Consider the following 21,353-nt stretch of genomic DNA (forward strand, 5'->3'; position numbering starts at 1 on the left):
GCTCTGCCCATCTCGCACCACCAGTCCACATAACACAGTTCAGTAGTTGTGGTGTTTTCCATAGGGACACCTAGTGTCACTACATCGACACAGCGTTGAGTGAGTGACAGAAAGGGAACGTCATGGTTACTTATGTAGCCTCCGTTCCCTGATGGAGGGAACTAGACGTTGTGTCCCTCTTGCCACAACACTGAACTACCCGCTGAAATGTCTGGGACCTTGTCTCGGCTCCTCAGGGCGAAACCTGAATGAGTGGTTGCATTTCAGATCCTTATATACCTGTATGTCCGGATGAGTGGCATGCAAATTCAACTCGCCAATTATCATTGACCTTTTCTCAAGATCAGATATGTCTGGGGCTCCCAGGAGTGACCCCTAGTGTCACTACATCAACACAACATCTGGTTCCCTCTATCAGGGAACAGAGGTTACATTAGTAACCATGACGTTTCCTGTGTGTGTGCATAGCGTATAAGGCTGTCACGTGACAGCAATTAAATCAGGACAGCAAAAATGTGGTCCTGTAATGTCTGAAACCATATTTTTTGTTCGCTTGTAACAGTGGTTAGCTGGCTTGTTATCACAATACTTACCCTTTATTTCTATTTCTTTTCTTCATTTACTCTGATTTTTTTTCCTACCCACACTGAATGCTCTTTCACCTCCCCCATTAATTGCATTCCTATTGTGCCATATCCAATACAAAAGAAAGCACAAGCACTCGGAGTAACTGGAAGGCTGCTTTATTGTTTGGAAAAAGGTTTCGTGCTCATATGAAGACAATCTTTCACTGATTCTCATTAAGTCAAGTGGTTGTGCAATACACCCTCTCCTCTCAAACATCAGTGGCAAGAGATAAGAACAACATTATGAACCAAAAACACTTTAATTATTGTCAGCAAATCAAGGAAATAGCATCTCAGTCATGCTACAAAAGGATAGACAGAAATCATTATTTATAGAAAAATAAAAGAAGTGGCTGAAAATTAACAGAAGCTGAGCACAGAAGGCAAACTGTTCCTCTCTACAGACTCAACCTTTAAGAGATTTCATTGAGTGACCATGGCACTCCAGTTTCCGACCCCATGCTATTGGACAATCTCTGATGATGAAGTCAGGCTGATGCCAGTTAAGCTTTCTTTTTTATTATTTTCTTTTTTCTGTTTTTATATTTTTTTGTAAATCTTATATATTATTTTTTTTTTTTTTGCTTTAATAGATGTCACAGACATTCTTTAGTTCAGTTCTTTCTCCCAGTGCTCATTTGAAACAAGCTCCACTTGTTTAGGAGAATTTTATGCAACATCATCTGCATTTTCAAAAAAAAAAAAAAAAATTGGCAGCAAAAGGCACCTTAAACAACAAACAAAGACAAGAAAAGCAGAATAGAAAGCCTAACCAAATGTAAGATTGCAAATTGCATTGCTGTGTACCTAAGAGATGAAGAACAAGCTAAGCTTAAGTCAAGCTGCATCACACACATTTAAAGTGACCAAACTGTTATAACCCCCCCACCCACACGTGCACACACACTCGCTCTCTCAGACTCGGATTGAAAGATCGTGCCGTTTGGCGATGATGCCAGAGGATGAAAACAGTGTTTATGGGGGAAGAACATAGGGTGTCTGGTGCATTTATGCATGTGAATCCATGTTTGTTGAAAGGGGTTTGAGATGGTAAGACATTATATTCACACAAGGTGTAAATGAATTGCTGGTAGTGCATTCCCCTCACAAAAACAGACGACATAAGCCATAGCGAGCAGCCAGTACATACCGTGCATTGAAAACTGGTCCCGCACACACACACACACATTCATCAACTCAAACACAACCACACAGACATGCATGCTTTCTTGCAAGCACACACTGTGCGGGCCAGGCTAGAGTTTTGGTCGTTCACCGAACGTATTGCACGAAAGAAATAAGAATGTAAGCAAATGACAGCCAGTAGTGCATCCCCTCCACTCCAAGCAGAGGTCAATGCGGAGGAGGACAGTGCTCTCAAATCATATATACATATGTATATGTGTGCATATATATAAACATATGTACATATACATGTATACATAGATACATATGTCATATAGCTCTATATATGCTTTGATTTATGTATAGATTTTTATATACTTTTTGCTTTTAACATATATTGGATTCCCCTCTTAAATGTGAAAAGTGTCTCAAAAAATCTACACCTAACAAATATGTCACAGTCTACCAAGTGAGACCAGGGCAATGAGTGAAGCCATTCTATTAAGGTTATAATTATTTTCAGTATTAGATTAATAGCAGTAGTTGTTTTTTTGTTTGTTTTTTTAAATGTATTTCTGTATTTACAAAAAACTATGCATGCTGTTAAAATAAAATTATATATTACAATTATTTATAGTCTGTTAAAAAGTTAATTCTTAACTTTTCAGCATTTTGTGCCGCTTACAACATAGCCTATACTGTACAATATTTATTTTTTAAATTTATTTTTTCATTCATTTTGTTTTTAAATGAATGTATGTTCTGTCCTTTGTTAATTTTGTCCTTTTTTATTATTATTATTTTTATACAGTCTAGCCTGCATGGCTGCATAAATGAGAATGGTTTGAACTTTGCTGAGGAGAGTTTTAACTTTTGGTTCAGATCAACACCTTCGCATGCAGCAACTGGACCATCGACACCCGATGAAGGGTAAGGGTAAACCGTTGACATCAATAAAAAACTGAAAATGTAGGAGCTCTGATGTGAGAATTGCTCGGCTCACAGTTAGCTACTGTGGGACCAGTGTCTAATGGTTATTTGGCATAAGTGTGGTTGTTTACCGATGAGAAATAAGGCTGACCAGGGGTTGATTTACTGTATATTGAAAAACAAAGGTCCTTAGAACAGTGGTGACAACGAGCAATATTCTCTACCCAAATTTCTCACATTTAATCTCATCCCCTCCAACAACAGTACTTTGATTACTTCTATTACCATTTGAAATATCGGTAGTTTGGCTGTTAGATGTTCAACTTTGCACATATGTAAGTTGCTATGTGTCAGATAGCCCTACTCTTCTCACTACATGAGAGTTCAATGGGGTGGGAGCACTCCTACCGTTGCCCTGTCCCGTATTAAAAACATTCTCTGGACCTAACACGAAGGCCCTTATTGATGACATCAGAGTCACAATGATACATCTGTGTTGTATCCTGAGAATAATGGGGAAACTTAACATGCATCATCATTCTGTCTGAAAGTGTTAAACAGGAGAGGATCACCCTTCTCCTGAGACATTCCAGAAACTTCCAGACACAAATTGCACTCACCAACTGATAACACAAACATCTTTGGCTTCTCCCAGCTGTGACTGTCCATTTGTCTCTGTTGACATATGTCCTTGCCCTGGCTACAATCAAACCAATGCTGAAGATGTGATGGCTTCATACACAGATAAAAAAAAGTCCAGTTAATCCCCAAGGGACAATCTAGGACAAGATTTGACACATTACAGACACACTGCAAAACTAAAAAGTAATTACATGAAAAAAAGAAAGAAAATAAAAACAAGATCATAGTTCTAAGTTTTGTAAAGAAAACTGCCACTTTCTCAGAAATATTATAGCTCATCTCAAAACTACCAACCAACTTGCTACACCCCATAATAATAATGCCCAAACCTTCCCCACTCCTTCCCAGCCCTCCCTGGAACCACCTACCAAATGACCCGCAGTGCGGGGAGTGCTGTAGGTGAGGTAAGCAATATTGCTGCATACAAATAAAATAATGAAAGCTTTAGGAATTACAGTGTTCATTTTTGTATCATTTACCTTCCATTTCCACACACACATTTCCAGCATTTATATTTCCCATTCATCTCCTGAGCAGCAAAAAAAAAAAAGGGATTTCCCTTTTATCCCGTTTCTAATAATGTACCACGATGCTCGTATTTGTGTCAATGTAAGCCACTGATTAGTCACAGTATTTTGTGCCATCTGAAGCCAATCCCAAATTCAAAATCTATTTTATAATGCACACTTTATAATGGTAAGTAGAGGAGATGTTGTAATTTAGCATCTTAGGCCAATTCGGTTTTCGTCAGAATCAAATTCAATTCAATTTCTGGTAGTAAATTTAGCCAGTGGACAGCCTAAAACATTGTCAAGCCACTCTGGTGGTCTGTATTAGTGTTTTGTGGACTATGATTACTCATGCAAAATTTCTGATCAAAACATGCCATCATGCAAGTCATTTCTATGCATTGAACAAGCACAATAATTTATTATTCATTTGGAGATGTGTATTGGGGGCCCCTGGTTATTGCCCCCGGTCCTATCAGTGTGAAAGCCCATGTAGAAAAAGCCTTTTGATGCAGGTATAACAAAGTTATCATGACAGAGTTACTGAGGGTGACATGGGCAAAATGTTGAATGTTAATTCATTTTTTCTCCCGTTTCTCCTTTTTTCCCTTCTCAAATAATGTTAAGACCATGTAAAATATATTCGACACTGACAAACGCAAAGAGACCGTCGGAATCAGCCAGACTCTAAGTTTTGTTCGCAATCATCTCTATCCTGCTCATTCTCACAACAATTTTGAGTTCTTACACATGTTTACGAAATGAAACGGTGCAGACTCCTTCACCATCCATTTTGGGAAGCTGATTCTTTCATGAATAGCATTGTTTATTTTCTGTATTGAAAATTTGCTGCTGCAGTTCGTAAGCATGGGATACTAAGGATGGAGGGTGAGCATCACCCTGTGGATCCTAGTTTTCCCTTGGATTTTCGCATTCCTGGTTGGTGAAGAGTTCCATACTGAAGCGCAATAATAGCCCTCTAAAATACACGTGATCAAGTATCAGTCTTTTTAAATTCATATTTGATTATGATTTAAATCAAGTCTTGATGCAACAGTATCACAAAGGAAGCTGATTATGTTTGGTTTAACTTTGAAGAGTCTTCAAGCTTTGAGGAACCCCAACGCTTTTCTTCGCATCAATACACCTGTGACATTTGTAAACATTTTTTTTTTGTTGCGTTACTTCAACTTTGCTTTTTCCCTTAAATGAAATTTATCTGTACATCTGTATAGTTTGATTCAGGGTTTCCATTGGCTTGAAATGACAGTTTTTGTTATTATATTGTCATGATCGTTATTACTGTCCATGAGCATTACCGCAGCAGTCTTAACACTTGGATTCCCTGACGTCTTTTTGGTTTCGGCCTTTCTCCTTACGGCCCTTTCCTTCGTTGTTGTCATCTTGCTTCTCTTTCTCGGGCTTGGTTACACTGTCGTAAGATGGCAGGGATGCAGTGGAGGGTGTGCCCTCCTTCTCCTGATTGGCCCCTCCGTTCTCAAGTTTGTTGTTTGCTGGCCTACGTTTGCAGATGAAGCCTCGGCGGGCCAGGTGGGAACGGTATGCCCTCTGGATCACAACCACCGACACCTCTTCCTGCTTACGCCGCAATGTGGTGGTGATGGGCTCGTATGACACTTTGGAGGGATTTGCTGCCACAAAGCGCTCCTCCATCTGCTGCCGCATCATGTCCAGGTCACCACTGTCACCGAGCACACGCTTGGTAAAGGCGAACAGAATGTCCAAGCAGTGAATACGGTCGCCACTCACCATGGGCAGGTCCATGGCGATCAGTTCGATGATGTTCGGCTTTTGCACACGGAGAGGATGTTCTAACGTATCAGCAAAGTCTGGCAGCTTGGCAAAGGTGATGAACTGTGAAGCATCTGGATCAAACTTCTCCCAGATTTCATAGAATGACTCAAAGTCATCTTCGCACAGTGGATCGGCACTCTCCTCAGTGGCAACGCTGAAGTTTTCCAGGATAATGGCGATGTACATGTTAACCACAATCAGGAAGGACACAATGATGTACATCACAAAGAAGAAGATTCCTACTGAGGGATTGCCACAGTCACCCTTAACTGTGGTTCCTGGGTTCTCTTTGTTAGGGTTGCAGTCAGGTGGATAGTTTAGGATAGGGGCTAAGAGACCATCCCACCCAGCTGATGTGGTGATCATAAAGAGACAGATCATACTGTTGCCGAAGGTTTCAAAGTTGTACATGTCATCGATTCCCACTTCTCGCTTCACATAGGCAAAGTTAGACATGCCAAAGATAGAGAAGATGAACATGACTAGGAAAAGCAGCAGGCCAATGTTGAACAGAGCAGGAAGTGACATCATCAACGCAAACAGCAATGTCCGAATGCCTTTGGCTCCTTTGATGAGACGCAGAATGCGGCCAATTCGAGCAAGACGGATTACCCTGAACAAGGTAGGTGACACAAAGTACTTCTCAATCAAGTCTGCCAGGAACATACCTGAAAAACAAAGTGAAGACAAACACAAACTACTATATTTTCCATAGGCCATAAAATGACAATCTTAGGTACAGTCTTGTTCAGCATGCATTCTGGTCAAGAAATTACAATAAATTATTTATTTAAATGTGAAGTATGTGACATTATTGATGTCAAAATACATTCTAATTTCCCAGTTTATTGTTCATTGTCAACTATAGTAAGCCATTCATGGTTTTATCTCCCCCAAATGTGTAAACATTGAGCCTCCCAGGCACTATCAAAACACTAATGATTATATTTTGAGCAGCCTGCTCAGCTCCACCCATCCGTTTCTATCTAAACCTATAGTGGGAGTTTGGGGCGTGGCCACTTGTAGTAACCTGTACAACCGGGAGAATATGAATACCCATGGCAGATGTGTTACAGAGGAAACTAAACTTAGCTTTGCCAAAATCGAAGACTTGCTAAAAGTCAACGAATGGTGTAAAACCAGAGTGAATTTTTACAAGGTGGAATTTTGGGAGAATTTTTGGGGTTTGATTCTTGCCGTGTTGCTTCTCGACAGGTAAGCTACACTCTGGTATTGCCACACAAGTTTGCTCATTCCTGTCAAACTTCAGATACATTTGTAAGATACTCGGAATATGTATTGTTATGCTTACTAGTTACCAAGAACTATCCTGCCTCTTGTGCTAGATCTTCCGCACACCAGCTGCAGTTCTATCCAGCAATGTTATCGGACGAGCCGATTCCTCTGCAATGCTTACTTTCCGATGTGTTTATGTTACAGTGGTCTTGTTTATTATGATGTTAAACATTTATCACCTTTTATTTATTATTGCCTATTTGTTCATAGGGAATCAGAGAGTGTGAAAGGGCGTGATAAGACTCTGAGGGGTGATGGCAAAGGTTGTTTGAAAACATAATTTATTTTTCTAATTTCGTTTGGTGCCATTAGTCACGCAGAAAATACTCACTTCACCTTTAACTACCTTCAAGGGATCAAGCACAAAAAAAATAAATGTTGTACATCTAAACTGTTTGAGGTTCTTTCTTCTGTGGAACACAAAAGCAGATGTTATGCAGAATGTTCGGTCTCAGTCCCCTTTTACTTTCAATGTATAGATAATTAAAGAAACTGTATGGTTTTTAAGACTTTCGGTTCCATTGACAGTTCTTGAATGTGCATTTTTCCGCTGATGCAGAATGAACAATGTACTAAAATACTTTAACAGTGTTTCCTGCAGCGCTATTTAGTGGCAGTGCTGCCTCTGTTGTATCTAAAGCACGAAAAACACAGCGTGACCAGTGTAGTGTGATTCCCAAACAAATTACTCTTATGAGCCAGCTCTTTTTAGTGAATCAAAAACACTTCAAGTCGAGGCAGTGCAGTTACTGACTGGTTTTTTTACTTGACAATGTTTTGGATAATGGTTTTGAGGAATTTAACCAGAATCTTTCAATTCCTTTAAATTCCAATTCCTAATGTCTGAGGCTGTCATTCCCTAACATTCTGCCTTTTGTTTTCCACAATAAAAAATACATTTATACGGGTTTAAAACAACATCAGAGTGAGTAAAGAATGACAACATTTTAATTTTGGTTGAACTACACCTTTAAGAACCCATTACAGACACCAGTCTATTGATGAAATCCCATTTAAACACAGCACTCACCCACAATGGACAGAATGACGACAACACAGTCAAAGATGTTCCAACCATTGGTGAAATAGTAGTGTCGCAGAGCAAAGAGTTTCAGGACAAACTCGCCAGTGAAGGCTACAATGAATATGAAGTTGACCCAGTACAGGATGTTCTCCGTCTCTTCTGACTGGTCATCTGTTTCTACCATCATGGTTACCATGTTAAGACAGATGAGTATCATAATAGAAATGTCAAAGGCCTGTTGTGTGACAAAGTCAAATACCATCCCCTGGATACTGTTCTGTAAGAAAAGGAGAAGAGGAAGGAATCCAGAGGAAGAGAGAGTAATGATTAGAAGAAGAGACTCTCAAAAGCCATTGACTTTACAAAATTATTCAATACCAAGTTGGTGGAATGGCCTAAAGCCTTATCTGTATGCTTACCAGAGGTCTAGGTATGGGTTTCTGGGGCTTCTTTGAGCCCAGCTTCTTCATAGCATTGTAGTACTTTTTCTGTTCTTCTGTCATGAAGATATCCTGACCTCCAAAGTATAGGGACAAAAAAGGACTGGTTACAACCTGATAATTCATATATGCTCACATGAGGCCAGATTTCCAAATAGAAACACAGTATTATAGTACATTAAAGGAGCATTAAGTACATTTTTAGTCCCAGTAGTTGTAAACTTGTAGTTTTGGACTCTATACTGACACCAATCATCCTGGATACTAAAGGTTTACTAAGTGCTGCCATATCACATGGAGACATTTGTTTATCTTCTGTTTTCTTACTTTTCATCTATTTTTTTCTCCATCTCATACTACACACATCCCTATTATGGACATTCTTGGATTCAATCCAAACAAATTTTCCTGCATTGTTGCACTCTGTGATACGCGACTCTCGAGATCTCTGGCTACTAAACACCTGCTGAACACTGCCTTGTGCTCACTCTTTGCGATTGATATTGTGCCGTTTATCCATGATCTGCACAGTGAGAGCTGCAGGTCTTAGCAGTTTGTTTCATCACTCCTGCAGGAACCTTGTTCGACATCTCACTATATGACATGCCTCTTGCATGGTCATCCATGAAGCCTTATGTAATTATGCATTTAAGGCTATTAGCCAGTGCAATAGGAAAGCCCCACTCCTTCCCTATTTAATCCACTGCACTGGCCCAAAATGTCATCCTACATCTCTTCACTCGCTGCAATTGCTACGAGCTCTTTTTCAGTCCACCTATTGTTGGAAACTGTTCGCTAAATTTAACTGTCCAAAAGACAAGCCACTTGTTGTGGGACATCCAGCCAAGTAAACAAGAGTTGTACTTGTCCTGGAGCTTGTGGATTTTCTATATCCACACGTTATTTACAGCATGTCTGGGCCGGGAGCATGCCAAGGCAGCATTGCGGACACTGGTTTCCTGCACACAGTGTAGTTAACTCTCACCTGGAGTACTGCAAGCTATGCCAAGTTGGGCTGATCAGCTTACTCCATCGGACAAGCTTGGGGAGTCAGACGGCTTCAAAATGGAGATCGAGCTGTTCCCACCGGACGATGGTGCTGTTTACATCACTGCTTTGGGAGGACTGTCAAAAGACGACAATGGCGACAGCATCAAGGGGGATATGTTTGTCTCCAAAGTGGATTCAACTTGATATCTTACATGGTGAGAAGTACAACCATCAGCAGTAGGGTATGCAACTCTGCACGATGCTTGCCGACGGGAAGTGATTAGACTGGGAGAGACTAGAGTCCTGGTGTATGGCTTCTCCTCGCTTGACATGGCCGGTATGGAGGAGAGGGGCTGGTCTCACATGCCACCAATGGAAGTGTCTTTGGTGGGACATCTTGATCCTCGATCGGCATTCGGTTTATCTACGGTCGCCCTTAAACTGCCTCAAAGATCTGATCCCTTTTGATGCAACAGCGGTTCAAAGCGAAAACGAGGAAACAAGAGGCTTTCAGAATGTTTGTGCCCTGCAGAGCTCTCATGCTGATGCAGCAACAGGTAACACGCCATCCTGCCTTTACCCAGGTGGAGCCGGCGAGAGGAAAAACATTATGGCAGGGACCAACTACTGCATAACCCATCCTTCCGGGAAAGGGTTCCTCATGATCATGGAAAATAACCTTCTTCCTGACAACCAAATTATTTTGCTAAGGCGGCAAAATTTTGTTGCTAAGGCTTTATTCTACCAACCCCCATGGCGGTTGGTAGAATAAAGAAGCGTGAGGTTTAGTATGGTCTGATGTTTACCTCAGTTTGCCTCAACAAATCCCCTGGAGAGCAATGCTGAGTTACAGAATTATGTATCAATCCCCCCACATACCCCTGGGTTGGTCAGAAAAAATCACAAAGCACAGTCACATGCTCATTTACCCTGTTGAGAAATCAAATAAAATGATTCTCACACAATCATCCTGTGGTCTCTTGCATAATCCCCTGTCTGAATCGATTATTTTCCTCACAAACAGGTTATACACAAGGACCCTGTAAAAAACCTTTTGTACAAAAATCGATCTAAAATCCCCAAAATAGGGATGAAACCACTGAGTTTTCCCAGGTATCACCACTAGGGGTCTCTCTAAGACCACGAATGAGCGACAGAAGGAATTTATCAGCCCATCCGCACAACTGGCCATAATGTACAGACTCCCAGTGTGTTTTAAACACAGTATAAAAGGGGTACAGACTGCAATTCACGAGAAAAACGTCTAGGTTACGTATGTAACATCCGTTCCCTGATGGAGGGAACGAGACGTTGTGTCAGAGAAGCGACACTAGGGATCTCTCTTGAGTGCCGATATTCACCTCTGGACTATGAAAAAAGGCCAATGAGAGTTGGCAAACCAGTATTTGCATGTCCTGCCCCCGGACATACGGGTATTTAAGCGGCGCAAATACGGGAGTTCATTCAGGATTTTTCTGAGGAGCCGGAAATGGTCCGGCCACAACAGTGTCTCGGCTCAGCGACGTGGCAGGGGAGACACAACGTCTCGTTCCCTCCATCAGGGAACGGAGGTTACATACGTAACCTAGACGTTCCCCTTCTGTCGCTCTCTCCACGTTGTGTCAGAGAAGCGACACTAGGGGTCCATTTATAAAATGCCATGCGCTGAGCCGTGTACGTGAACTGCTGATACAGGAGCGAGCAGGTATTCTTACGTGCAGGACGACCAACTGTATCAGGCTGCACGTACCCTTCCCCAATGCCACATTTAAGCCATCAGGATTCCTTATCATTACCCTGGAGGGGAACAAGGTGCTGGCCGCCAACCTGGGAACAGGCCAAGCCTGGCCGGCCCTCTTTTCTCTCTATGTTTCTCGCATAGAGCAACTAAGGCCAGGGCCCTTACACGCATTGAGGGAAGGGGGTCTTAGCCCTTATTCAGGGCAGAGAAGACCCTGCGGAGGCCACGCCTACCTGAGAGGGGAGGCAAGTTTAAGTGGCAAAACCATCAGAGGCCTGCTTAAGGCCTATGTGGAAAAGTCGGTGCGGTGGTGGAGGGGGGAACATACAGCATGGCAGCCGAGGCAGCCATGACTGCCTAAGGGAAACACGGGAGTCAGCTCGCCAGAGGGGACAGAACCGTGGTGTTACACACAGGGGGAGTCCGAAGGAGGCCTTACCTGTGGAGCACCTATACCAGTACAGGGTAGCTTGTGGTACCCGCAGTGGTTTGGGTCAGCGAGTTCCTCCGCTGAACTGCGACCCACGAGGGCTAGGGAGGAATCAACCAATGTCCCAAACCTGAGATCTCCTGGGAATGAAGGCGCACTGTTTCCCCTGGTTAGGGGAAGGGCTTAGGTGCAGCTGATTCACCCGGTCAGATCGTGGGCGTGCCACCGAGTTCTACGGGCTCGGTACCTGAGAAAACACGGGACGGTACTGACTCAACTTGGAGATTGTAGAATCTCGCAACAGTGTTAGGTGTTGCCCAGCCCGCTGCTCTACAAATGTCTGCTAGGGTAGTGCCCCTAGCCAGTGCCCATGAGGACGCAACACTCCTGGTGGAGTGAGCTCAGACCCGCAAGGGGGGGAGCACGGCCTGGGTGTGATAAGCCAGGGAAATGGCGTCGAAAACCCAGTGGGCGAGTCTCTGCTTGGAATAAGCTTTCCCTTTCTGCTGTCCCCCAAAGCAGACGAAGAGCTGCTCAGAGCGTCTGGTGCTCTGTGTGCGGTCCAGATAAATACGTAAAGCACGTACTGGACACAGCAGTGAAAGGGCTGGGTCTGCCTCCTCCCGGGGTAGCACTTGCAGGTTCACCACCTGATCCCTGAAGGGGGTGGTAGGAACCTTGGGCACATAGCCCGGTCGCGGTCTTAGGATCACGAGAGTATCTGCCGGACCGAACTTCAGGCAAGCGTCGCTAACAGAGAACGCATGCAGGTCCCCGACCCTCTTGATGGAAGCGAGCGCGATCAGCAGGGCAGTCTTGAGAGAGAGGGCCCTGAGTCCAGCTGAGTCAAGCGGCTCGAAGGGGGGTCTCTGGAGTCCCGTAAGGATGACCGAGAGATCCCAGGAGGGGAACAGGTTAGGCCGGGAGGGAGTTATCCTCCGGGCACCTTTTAGGAACCTGACGATTAAGTCGTGCTTACCAAGAGACTTGCTGTCTATCGTGTCGTGGTGGGCCGCGATAGCGGCGACATACACCTTGAGGGTGGAGGGGGACAGCCTCCTCTCCAGCCTCTCCTGAAGAAACACGAGCACTGACCTAACTGCGCACTACTGCGGGTCTACGGCTCGGGAAGAACACCAGTCCGTGAACAGATGCCACTTTAGAGCGTAGAGATGCCTGGTAGAGGGGGCGCTGGCTTGATTGATTGTATCTATAACGGTCGGTGGTAGGCCGGCTAGATCTTCTGCATCCCATCCAAGGGCCAGACGTGGAGGTTCCAGAGGTCTGGGTGCGGGTGCGGGTGCCAGAGCGTACCCCGTCCCTGAGAAAGAAGGTCCTTCCTCAGGGGAATTCGCCAGGGAGGGGCTGTCGTGAGAAGCGTGAGGTCCGAAAACCAAGTCCGGGTAGGCCAGTAAGGGGCTACCAGAATGACTTGCTCCTCGTCCTCCCTGACCTTGCATAGCACCTGTGCAAGAAGGCTCACTGGGGGGAATGCGTACTTGACCCCGTACGCATGGACCCCGCAGGCCATGCGTACGGGTGGAGCCTCCACTCTCCGCCAGGCAAGCTTTGTCTTGACAGCGCGTCCGCTATCACATTGAGGTTGCCGGGGATGTGAGTGGCGCGCAGTGACTCCAGTCGCTGCTGACTCCAAAGGAGGAGACGACGGGCGAGCTGTGACATGTGGAGGGAGCGTACTCCGCCTTGGTGGTTTATGTAGGCTACAACCATGGTGCTGTCTGTCCTGACTAGGACGTGTTTGTTCCGAATTAACGGGAGAAACTTCTGCAGGGCCAGAAAAACAGCCAGCAGCTCTAGGCAGTTGATGTGCCAGCGCAGCGGGCCTCGGTTCCACCGGCCCGCGGCTGCGCGCCTGTTGCATACGGCACCCCAACCCAATTTGGAGGCGTCGGTTGTGACCAGAACGCGTCGGGACACCTGCTGCAAGGGTACTCCTGCCCTTAGGAAGCAGAGGTCTGTCCAGGGTTTGAAGGTTTGGCGGCAGGCAGAGGTAACTTTTATGTTGTGCGTGCCGCGGCGCCATACTAGTCTCGGGACTCGAGTCCGGAGCCAGTGCTGAAGTGGTCTCATATGCATCAACCCCAGCTGTGCGGCCGCCGTGGAGGATGCCATATGCCCCAGGAGCTGTTGGAAACGTTTTAGCGGGACCATGGCGCCTGGCTTGAAGGAAGCGAGGCATTTCAGCACTGACTGAGCACAATCGTTGGAGAGACGTGCTGTCATTAAGACTGAGTCTAACTCCAGACTGAGAAAAGAGATGCTCTGGACCGGGGAGAGCTTGCTCTTTTCCCAGTTGACCTGAAACCCCAAATGGCTGAGGTGGCTGAGCACCTGGTCTCTGTGTGCGCATAGTAACTCCCGGGAGTGGGCCAGTATGAGCCAGTCGTCGAGGTAATTGAGTATGCATATGCCGGCTTCTCGGAGCGGGGCAAGAGCTGCCTCTGCGACTTTTGTGAAGACGCGAGGGGACAGAGACAGGCCGAAGGGGAGGACTTTGTACTGATACACCTGGCCGTCGAACGTGAACCTTAGGAAGGGGCGATGTCGAGGGCGAACTGAGACGTGGAAGTACGCGTCCTTCAGGTCTACCGCTGCGAACCAATCTAGATGCCGGACGCCAGATAGAATTTGTTTCTAGGTGAGCATTTTGAACGGGAGTTTGGACAAGGTCCGATTGAAAACTCACAGGTCCAAGATCGGTCGTAAGCCACCGCCTTTCTTGGGTACAACAAAGTAAGGCCTGTAGAAACCCTTCTTCATTTCGGTTGGAGGGACAGGCTCTATCGCGTCCTTTAATAGAAGGGAAGCGATTTCTTTGCGCAGGGAGTGGGCATGTTGGCTGTGTACTGCGGGAAAATGTACGCCCACGAAGGGGGGCGGAGACCTGGCAAACTGAATTGCGGAACCGAGTCGAATGGTCCGGTGCAGCCAGCGTGACGGGTTGGGCAGTGAAAGCCACGCCTCTAAACTCCGTGCTAGGGGCACGAAGGGACGGGTTTTTGGACGCATCCGGCGGGCTTCGCGAGCGGTGCGGAACAGGTAACGCGGGCGCCGAGAGGCAACGTGGCGCCCCGAGGCTCTGGTGCTGAGAATAAACTCAAAGCACTTACCTTGCTCCGCGCACCGGCGGGGGCGGGTTCGTGACTGAGGAGGAGGTCTGATGTTGGCGCCCTCTGGACTCGCTCTGAACCGGCCGGCCAGGGAACAGTCGTGGGGCTGGAGGCGGGACACCGCGGCCCATGGAGCTGGGACTGTTGAGGCCTGAAAGCAGAGTGCCGTGAGAACGGCATTTGTGGGCCAGGTGACCCCAGAGACAACAAGGAAATAGCTCTATAGAGTGTAAAGAATTTAACAAAAAATTGTCCTTCCGGCCCTCCACCGGGGAACGGAGTGGTCTTACCAGCTCCGGAGCTAACGTCTTGGTCTCTGGGTCTGTCATCTCAGGAGCGCCTGGGAGCCTTCTGGGTCCTCAAGGGGGTCCGTGAGACGATGGGCGTCCAACTTCTGTGGGGAGCTCAACGCTGGGGCTGAGAGCTGGGCCCACTCACTTGTTAGTTGAGGTGGAGCACCACTTTCTTTCTTTCTTGAAAGCCACAGGAGGACGCCCTCGGCGAGCAGACAGGGCATGGCCCCTGGCGGCAGGTTTGCAGCAGGGCGGGATGGTTTTTTGCTTGAAAATAGCCTTGGTCTGTTTCTTCACCACTGAGGACTGCTGGGTGAAATCGTCAAGTGGTGTCGCCGAATGGACGGAGCTGGGAGAAGGGGGCGTTTGAGAAAGCGTGCTTTGTCTGCCTCCCGTACTGCCTGTCCATCGCTTCGTTTCTGGACCACGGAGTGGCCATCGCCTGTTTGAGTGCAGTTCCTGCAGCACGTCAAGAACAGGACTACCCAAGTGCAGATTTGAAGTGCCCTGGCCCGGTGGACTTGCAGGAGGGGGCCATGGCATGCAGGGGGGAGCGGTCTGGGACCGTTCTACCACCGAGGGTAGCGAGAGCGGAGGAGCGAGGAAGCTGGGCTTGCTCAGCTCGTCATGCACATCCGGGAAGGAATCTGGGTGCGGCTGTGAGCGGGGAGCTCGACGGACCGGCGGTAGGCTGTTAAGTGGACCGCACTAATCCCGAGCTCGGGGGAAGCAGGCAAGCGTGCCGGGGAGGCAGGAGGTTTTCGAGGGGATTTACCCGGCGAAAGCGTCCCATTATTCTCCCGAGATCGTTCTCCATCGCCCGCGGCGCCTGCCTCAATCCCGTAGGAAGGAGCCGAGGCGCGGGGGGCGGCTGAAATGGCTCTCTCTCACTACAAGAGAAAGCAGAGATCGCAACGCTGCCGCGGTTATGTTCTCACTCTGAAAACATAACCCATTGGAGAGCATGCTCATCCCGAGCTCGGACGGAAACAAGCAAGCGTGCCGAGGAGGCGGGGGGTTTCGAGGGGGTTCCCCGGCGAAACGGAGCCTGTCACTGTCCCCAGATCGTTTTCATCGCCCGCGGTGCCTGCCTCAATCCCTAGGAAGGAGGCGAGGCGCGGGGGGCGGCTGAAGCGGCTTTTTCTCACTACAAGAAAAAGCCTACGACCGCAATGCTGTCATGGCTATGTTCTCGTACTGAAAACATAGACCATTCATAAAAATGCTGCCTGCGTGTGATCGCAACCCAGGAATGCAAGGCAGTTTTTATGGCCGTCAGAGAATCAACGCATCCAGCAACTACACAGAGGCGGAAAATCGTCTTTAAAAAGACGCGTCCTGAGAAGGACGTTCAACGCCGCTGTGTTCTGCTCTTTTAGAGCGAAATTCACTCTTTTAGAATAACTCTTTCGAGTTGTCTGCGCTGTCGAGCTCCAGGGCAAGAATGCACAGCCGCGTACCGAATGAGAAAGCCGCTGTTGTGCGCCGTCAGATCCAACAGCATGCAGAGCATCAGAGGATTAAACAGGAACTTGGTGTGTAACTGCATGCATGACCATCGGCTCCGAAGAAATTTTCCTGAATGAACTCCCGTATTTGCGCCGCTTAAATACCCGTATGTCCGGGGGTGGGACATGCAAATACTGGTTGCCAACTCTCATTGGCCTTTTTTCATAGTCCAGAGGTGAATATCGGCGCTCAAGAGAGACCCCTAGAGTCGCTTCTCTGACACAACGTGGAGAGAGCGACAGAAGGGGAACCCACATTTCTCAGGAATAAAGTAGTCAAATGTTCAGAGGAAATACAAAAATTTTGATAGAGGAATTAAATTCTCTTCTACTCAAAAAGGCAATTTGAGTAGTACAGACAGAGGAAACACAGAAGGGTTTTTTCAGATGGTATTTTCTCAATCCCAGATAGGGGAGAGGTATTCTCCCTATTTTAGACCTCAGTTTTTTTTTTTTTACAAATACCTGAGGAAATATTAATTCAGAATTCTGACACACAAATCCCTGCTGGACTTTGTAAAGAGGAAAGATTGGTTAACCTCAATCGATCTATAGGATGCATATTTCCACATCCAGGTCCATCCTCAACAGACAATTTCTGAGGTTTGCATTCGAAGACACGGTTAACAAGTTTAGAGTTCTTCTGTTTGGCCTTTCTCTAGAATCAGCAATTTTACAAAATGTGTGGAAACAGCCCCTAACACTGTTAAGACAACAAGGCATGAGAATTCTCGGCAACTGGTTACTTTGTGCCAGGTCAAGAAAAATCCCAGAAGCGCATACGATGACTGTATTGGCGCAATTGATTGATTTGGGATTTGTGGTGAACCAGAAGAAGAGCTTGTTAACCCTGACACAATTGATTGTGTTCCTGGGGTTGAATCTAATCTCCATAGTTTATCAGGCATCAGTAGTGCTACTGGTACTGTTATTCATGAGGGATTTTCAGAGATGAGTGACTTCTCTGACATTGAATCCCTCCAGACATCGAGGGAGTGTGTATCAGCCCAGTGTCTCAGTGCACTGCATATCTGGCGAGACAAGAACCTTCTGAAGGAGGGGGTGACAATGGCCGTGATATCAGATCGCAAAGTTGTCACCACCAATGCATCCTCCCATGGCTGGGGAGCAGTCATGGAGGGACATCCTGTGAATGGAATATGGAGGGGGTGGTCAGACTGATGCATATAAACTGTCTGGAGATACTCGCGGTGTCCTTGGCCCTCAGACATTTCCTCCCACAAATATGAGGCTGTCATGTGTTGATCAGATCAGACAACAGAACAGTAGTTGCATAAACAGGAAGGGAAGCACTAGCTCGAGGCATCTACATGCCCTGGCAAGAACATTTTTGTTATGGAGCAGGAAACACCTGCTATCTCTCAGAACATCACACGTCCCAGGCCTGTTGAATATCGGGGTGGGTCTGTTGTCGAGAGGAAACCCTCACCCAGCAGAATGGAGGCTCCACCCAGACATAGTGCAGCAAATATGGGACAGATATGGCTAGGCGGCCATAGATCTGTTTGCCTCAAGGGAATATGTGCACTGCCTGCTGTCCTTCTCACTGAGGAAACAGGAAGCTCCATTAGGGTGTAGATCCACTGGCGCATCCCTGGCCAGAGACTCCGCTGTATGGTTTTCCACCAGTTAGTCTGATCCTCCCCACTCTGTCCAGAATCAGATCACAGAGTGGAATGGTACTTTTAATTGCTCCGCTGTGGCCAGGAAGGCTGTGGACAGCTAAAATTATTCAGCTTCTATATTCATACCCATACCGTCTTCCTCAGCGCAGAGACCTCCTCTCTCTTGCAAGAGGGATGATCTTCCACGCACATCAAGAGAGGTGGAATCTCTGGGTTTGGCCATTGAGAGGTCTAACCTGAGTGCTCTCAGCCTGTCCCAGAATGCATTTTTAATATTCAGACCGCTAGAGTGGGCTCCACCAGGTCTATGTATGAGACGAAGTGGAGGAAAATCGAGGTATGTTGTCATGGGAAACAAATATTGAAATATAAGAGATGCTGGATGAGGTTAAGGCATTCTATTCTATACTATCAAGGTCTACCTAGCAGCTATTTCTTCTCACCATGTATGGCTTAATGACAAGAAAGTAGAAACATCCTATCATATGCAGATTTATGAAATGTGTGTAAAGTTTTTAGCCGGTCATTAAACCTATGTTGCCATTATGGGATTCATCTTTGGTTTAAGAAGCATTAGGAGAATCTCCATTTGAACCATTGGAGGAAGCAGATATAAAGATTGTCACAAAACGTCTCCAAGGTTACTTTACACCCAAACCCGGTGTTTGTCCCCAAGGCGATTAAACCTGTCTATTCATGTATGGAAACAGAAATTCAAGCTTTCTAGCCTCCTCCATTTAGTACATCAAACAAAGAAAAACTGCATCACTTATGTCCATTGAGGGCATTGCAAATATATCTGAATAAGACGCAGAGCTTTAGACAATTTGAGAATCTCTTTGTGTGCTTCGCAAACCAGGTGAGGGGTAATTCACTATCAAAACAATGACTCTTTCTCTGGATAGTGGAGGCCTTTAGGTTGGCTTATTCAGTGAAGGGACAGTTGTTAACAAGAAGCATGAGAGCCCATTCTACAATGGGAATCGCCGCTTCTTGGGCTTTCTTCAAGGGAATATCTTGAATGGTTTGTTAGAGTAGAGCGAATAGAGGATGTTTGTGCTGCAGCTGATTGGGCTTCACCACACACATTCATGAGGTTCTACAAGTTGGATATTACGAGCTCCGCTTTAACACACAAAAAAAGAGGTGCCCTGATGGTAGGCCTGATCTGATGACTGACTAGATGGGCATTATCTATATCCCATAAGGAGATGTCGAACGAGTCGACCGAAAGAGATCTTACAGTTGTAACTTCGGTTCTCTGAGGGAGATAAGTGAGACATCTCACCAGAGGGACCATTATTCATCTGCTCGGAAGAGCTGTATCCGTATGGCATTTTGGGCCAGTGCACTGGATTACATAGGGAAGGAGCGAGGATTTTCCATTGCACTGGCCAATAGCTTTTAAGGCTTGATTACATAGGGCTTCTTGGATGACCATTAAAGAGGCCTGTCCTTCAGAGTAGAGGCGACCGTTATTGTTTTTTTCAGGCCGATGCCGATCTTTTTAAATCCGGGTCAGCCGATGGCCGATTAATGCTGCCGATTTATTTTGGCCGATATCTGGCCGATATGTGCTTGTTTTTAACCTCTTATTTGAACCTTTTATTTGAATGATAAAAACACAAATAATTACTTAAGATAGACAAAATTTCTCAACAAATACATTTATTGAACACTTGACCAATCTGCACTTGTACACTTAAATTAAAAATGTATAATGTAAAAACATATTGTATAAATAATGTATAACAAATATATTAAATAAACAAAGCAGGTGTTACGAAGTGCTTGGAGACACGAAGGTTGAGATCCAAATGCAGCTTTAATTAAGGGGCAATCCAGACACGTAATCCAATATTCAAAAGAGCATCCAAGAGAAGCACAGGCATAACTAGGGATGGGTATCGTTAAGGTTTTAATGGTATTACTCTTACCGATACTGCTTATCGATCTGGTACTTTAACGGTATTCTTAACGTTCTTTTTGTTATATATATATATATATATATATATATATATATATATATATATATATATATATATATATATATTTTAAACAAAGATAAACAAAAGATAAACAATTACACAAAGATAAACGTTACATAGGCACAGTGATTTAATTTCAGGAAGATCTACTAACATTACTGTTCAGGTGTGGTCTAAAAAGAAATCTAATAAAGTAATCAATTGTAAAATAACACTACATAGTTTATCATAGATAGATTAATGCTTATTAAAGCAGAAGTTATTCATTCAAGAGCTGTAAGTGATATTGTCATTGCCTTTTGTTGTTTGATTCGCAGTAATGGCTCAATCGTCAGCATGTTGATTAGACTGCTTCCCCTTTAAGACCGAGTTCAGATCTAATAGGCTCCTGATGCAGCATATTTTCTCCCAACTATTTCCATAACTACGTCCATTTAAGACATAAACTGTGTTTAAGTGAATCTCCAAGCCGGTCGTTTTGACATATTTTTGATCATTTAGACACGCACATGAAACCCAAAGTAGCCTATACTTTGCTTGTCTCGTTGTGGTCTGTTTCGGAGCACGCGCCGCCTTGGGAACAGTATCTCTTGCGCTCTTTTTATTATTAAACGTGTCCCGTAAGTTTTGAGTTTTAGGGAGAAATGTCAGTGCACCGCTGTGAAGGGAAGGAAGTTGTGCTAGACAGAATGCGGCTTATATATTATTATTTATAATCTTTGGAAGGCGAAATCTAAAATAAAATCAGACTAATATCACAGATCTAAAGTGTAAACAGGCTACGTTTGAATGTTTCGTTCTGTCACTCATTTAACAGGGCTCGTGTTGTGCTCGCTGTGGCAGTGCGTGTGAGAGATCTCTCTCTCTCTCTGACTGCGAATAGCTAAATTGCATCACAGACAAATGGTTTCATATTATTATACATTGAAATGGCTGGCGAGATAAAATAACTTTCTCTTTATAGCAATAATAAATGTATTTTCTTAATTTCTCCAGTACCGACAGCAGAACCGATAACGTCCGAGTTTACCAAAGCCAGTCCTTCAATAGCCTATACTGCGTTGGTATCTTTTTTATTACTTATTTCTCTGCATTGAGTGACAACCCTCTCAAATATAAGACACAAAAAGTCTCAGATTCACTGTCTGTAATTGCAAAATTCTTGCTTACTTATTGTGACATGATAGCAACCCTTCTGCTGTGATAATGCAACTTCAAC

At 45.3% G+C, this 21,353-nt stretch overlaps 1 protein-coding gene across 1 annotated transcript in view; it reads right to left on the reverse strand.

The window, feature by feature from the left end:
* Positions 1 to 735: 735 nt before the first annotated feature.
* The window catches only part of scn8ab (sodium channel, voltage gated, type VIII, alpha subunit b), an 89,278-nt gene continuing 68,660 nt past the window's right edge, over positions 736 to 21,353 (reverse strand). The window contains exons 25-27 of the mRNA XM_052140308.1: positions 8,387 to 8,491; positions 7,974 to 8,244; positions 736 to 6,315 (exon numbers count right to left, since the gene is read on the reverse strand). Of these exons, the coding sequence (XP_051996268.1) occupies positions 5,162 to 6,315; positions 7,974 to 8,244; positions 8,387 to 8,491 (1,530 nt within the window). The 3' untranslated portion in view covers positions 736 to 5,161. The remainder of the gene's footprint in view (positions 6,316 to 7,973; positions 8,245 to 8,386; positions 8,492 to 21,353) is intronic.

This window comes from Xyrauchen texanus, chromosome 13 (assembly GCF_025860055.1).
Source record: "Xyrauchen texanus isolate HMW12.3.18 chromosome 13, RBS_HiC_50CHRs, whole genome shotgun sequence".
NCBI classification, from domain to species: Eukaryota; Metazoa; Chordata; class Actinopteri; order Cypriniformes; family Catostomidae; genus Xyrauchen; species Xyrauchen texanus.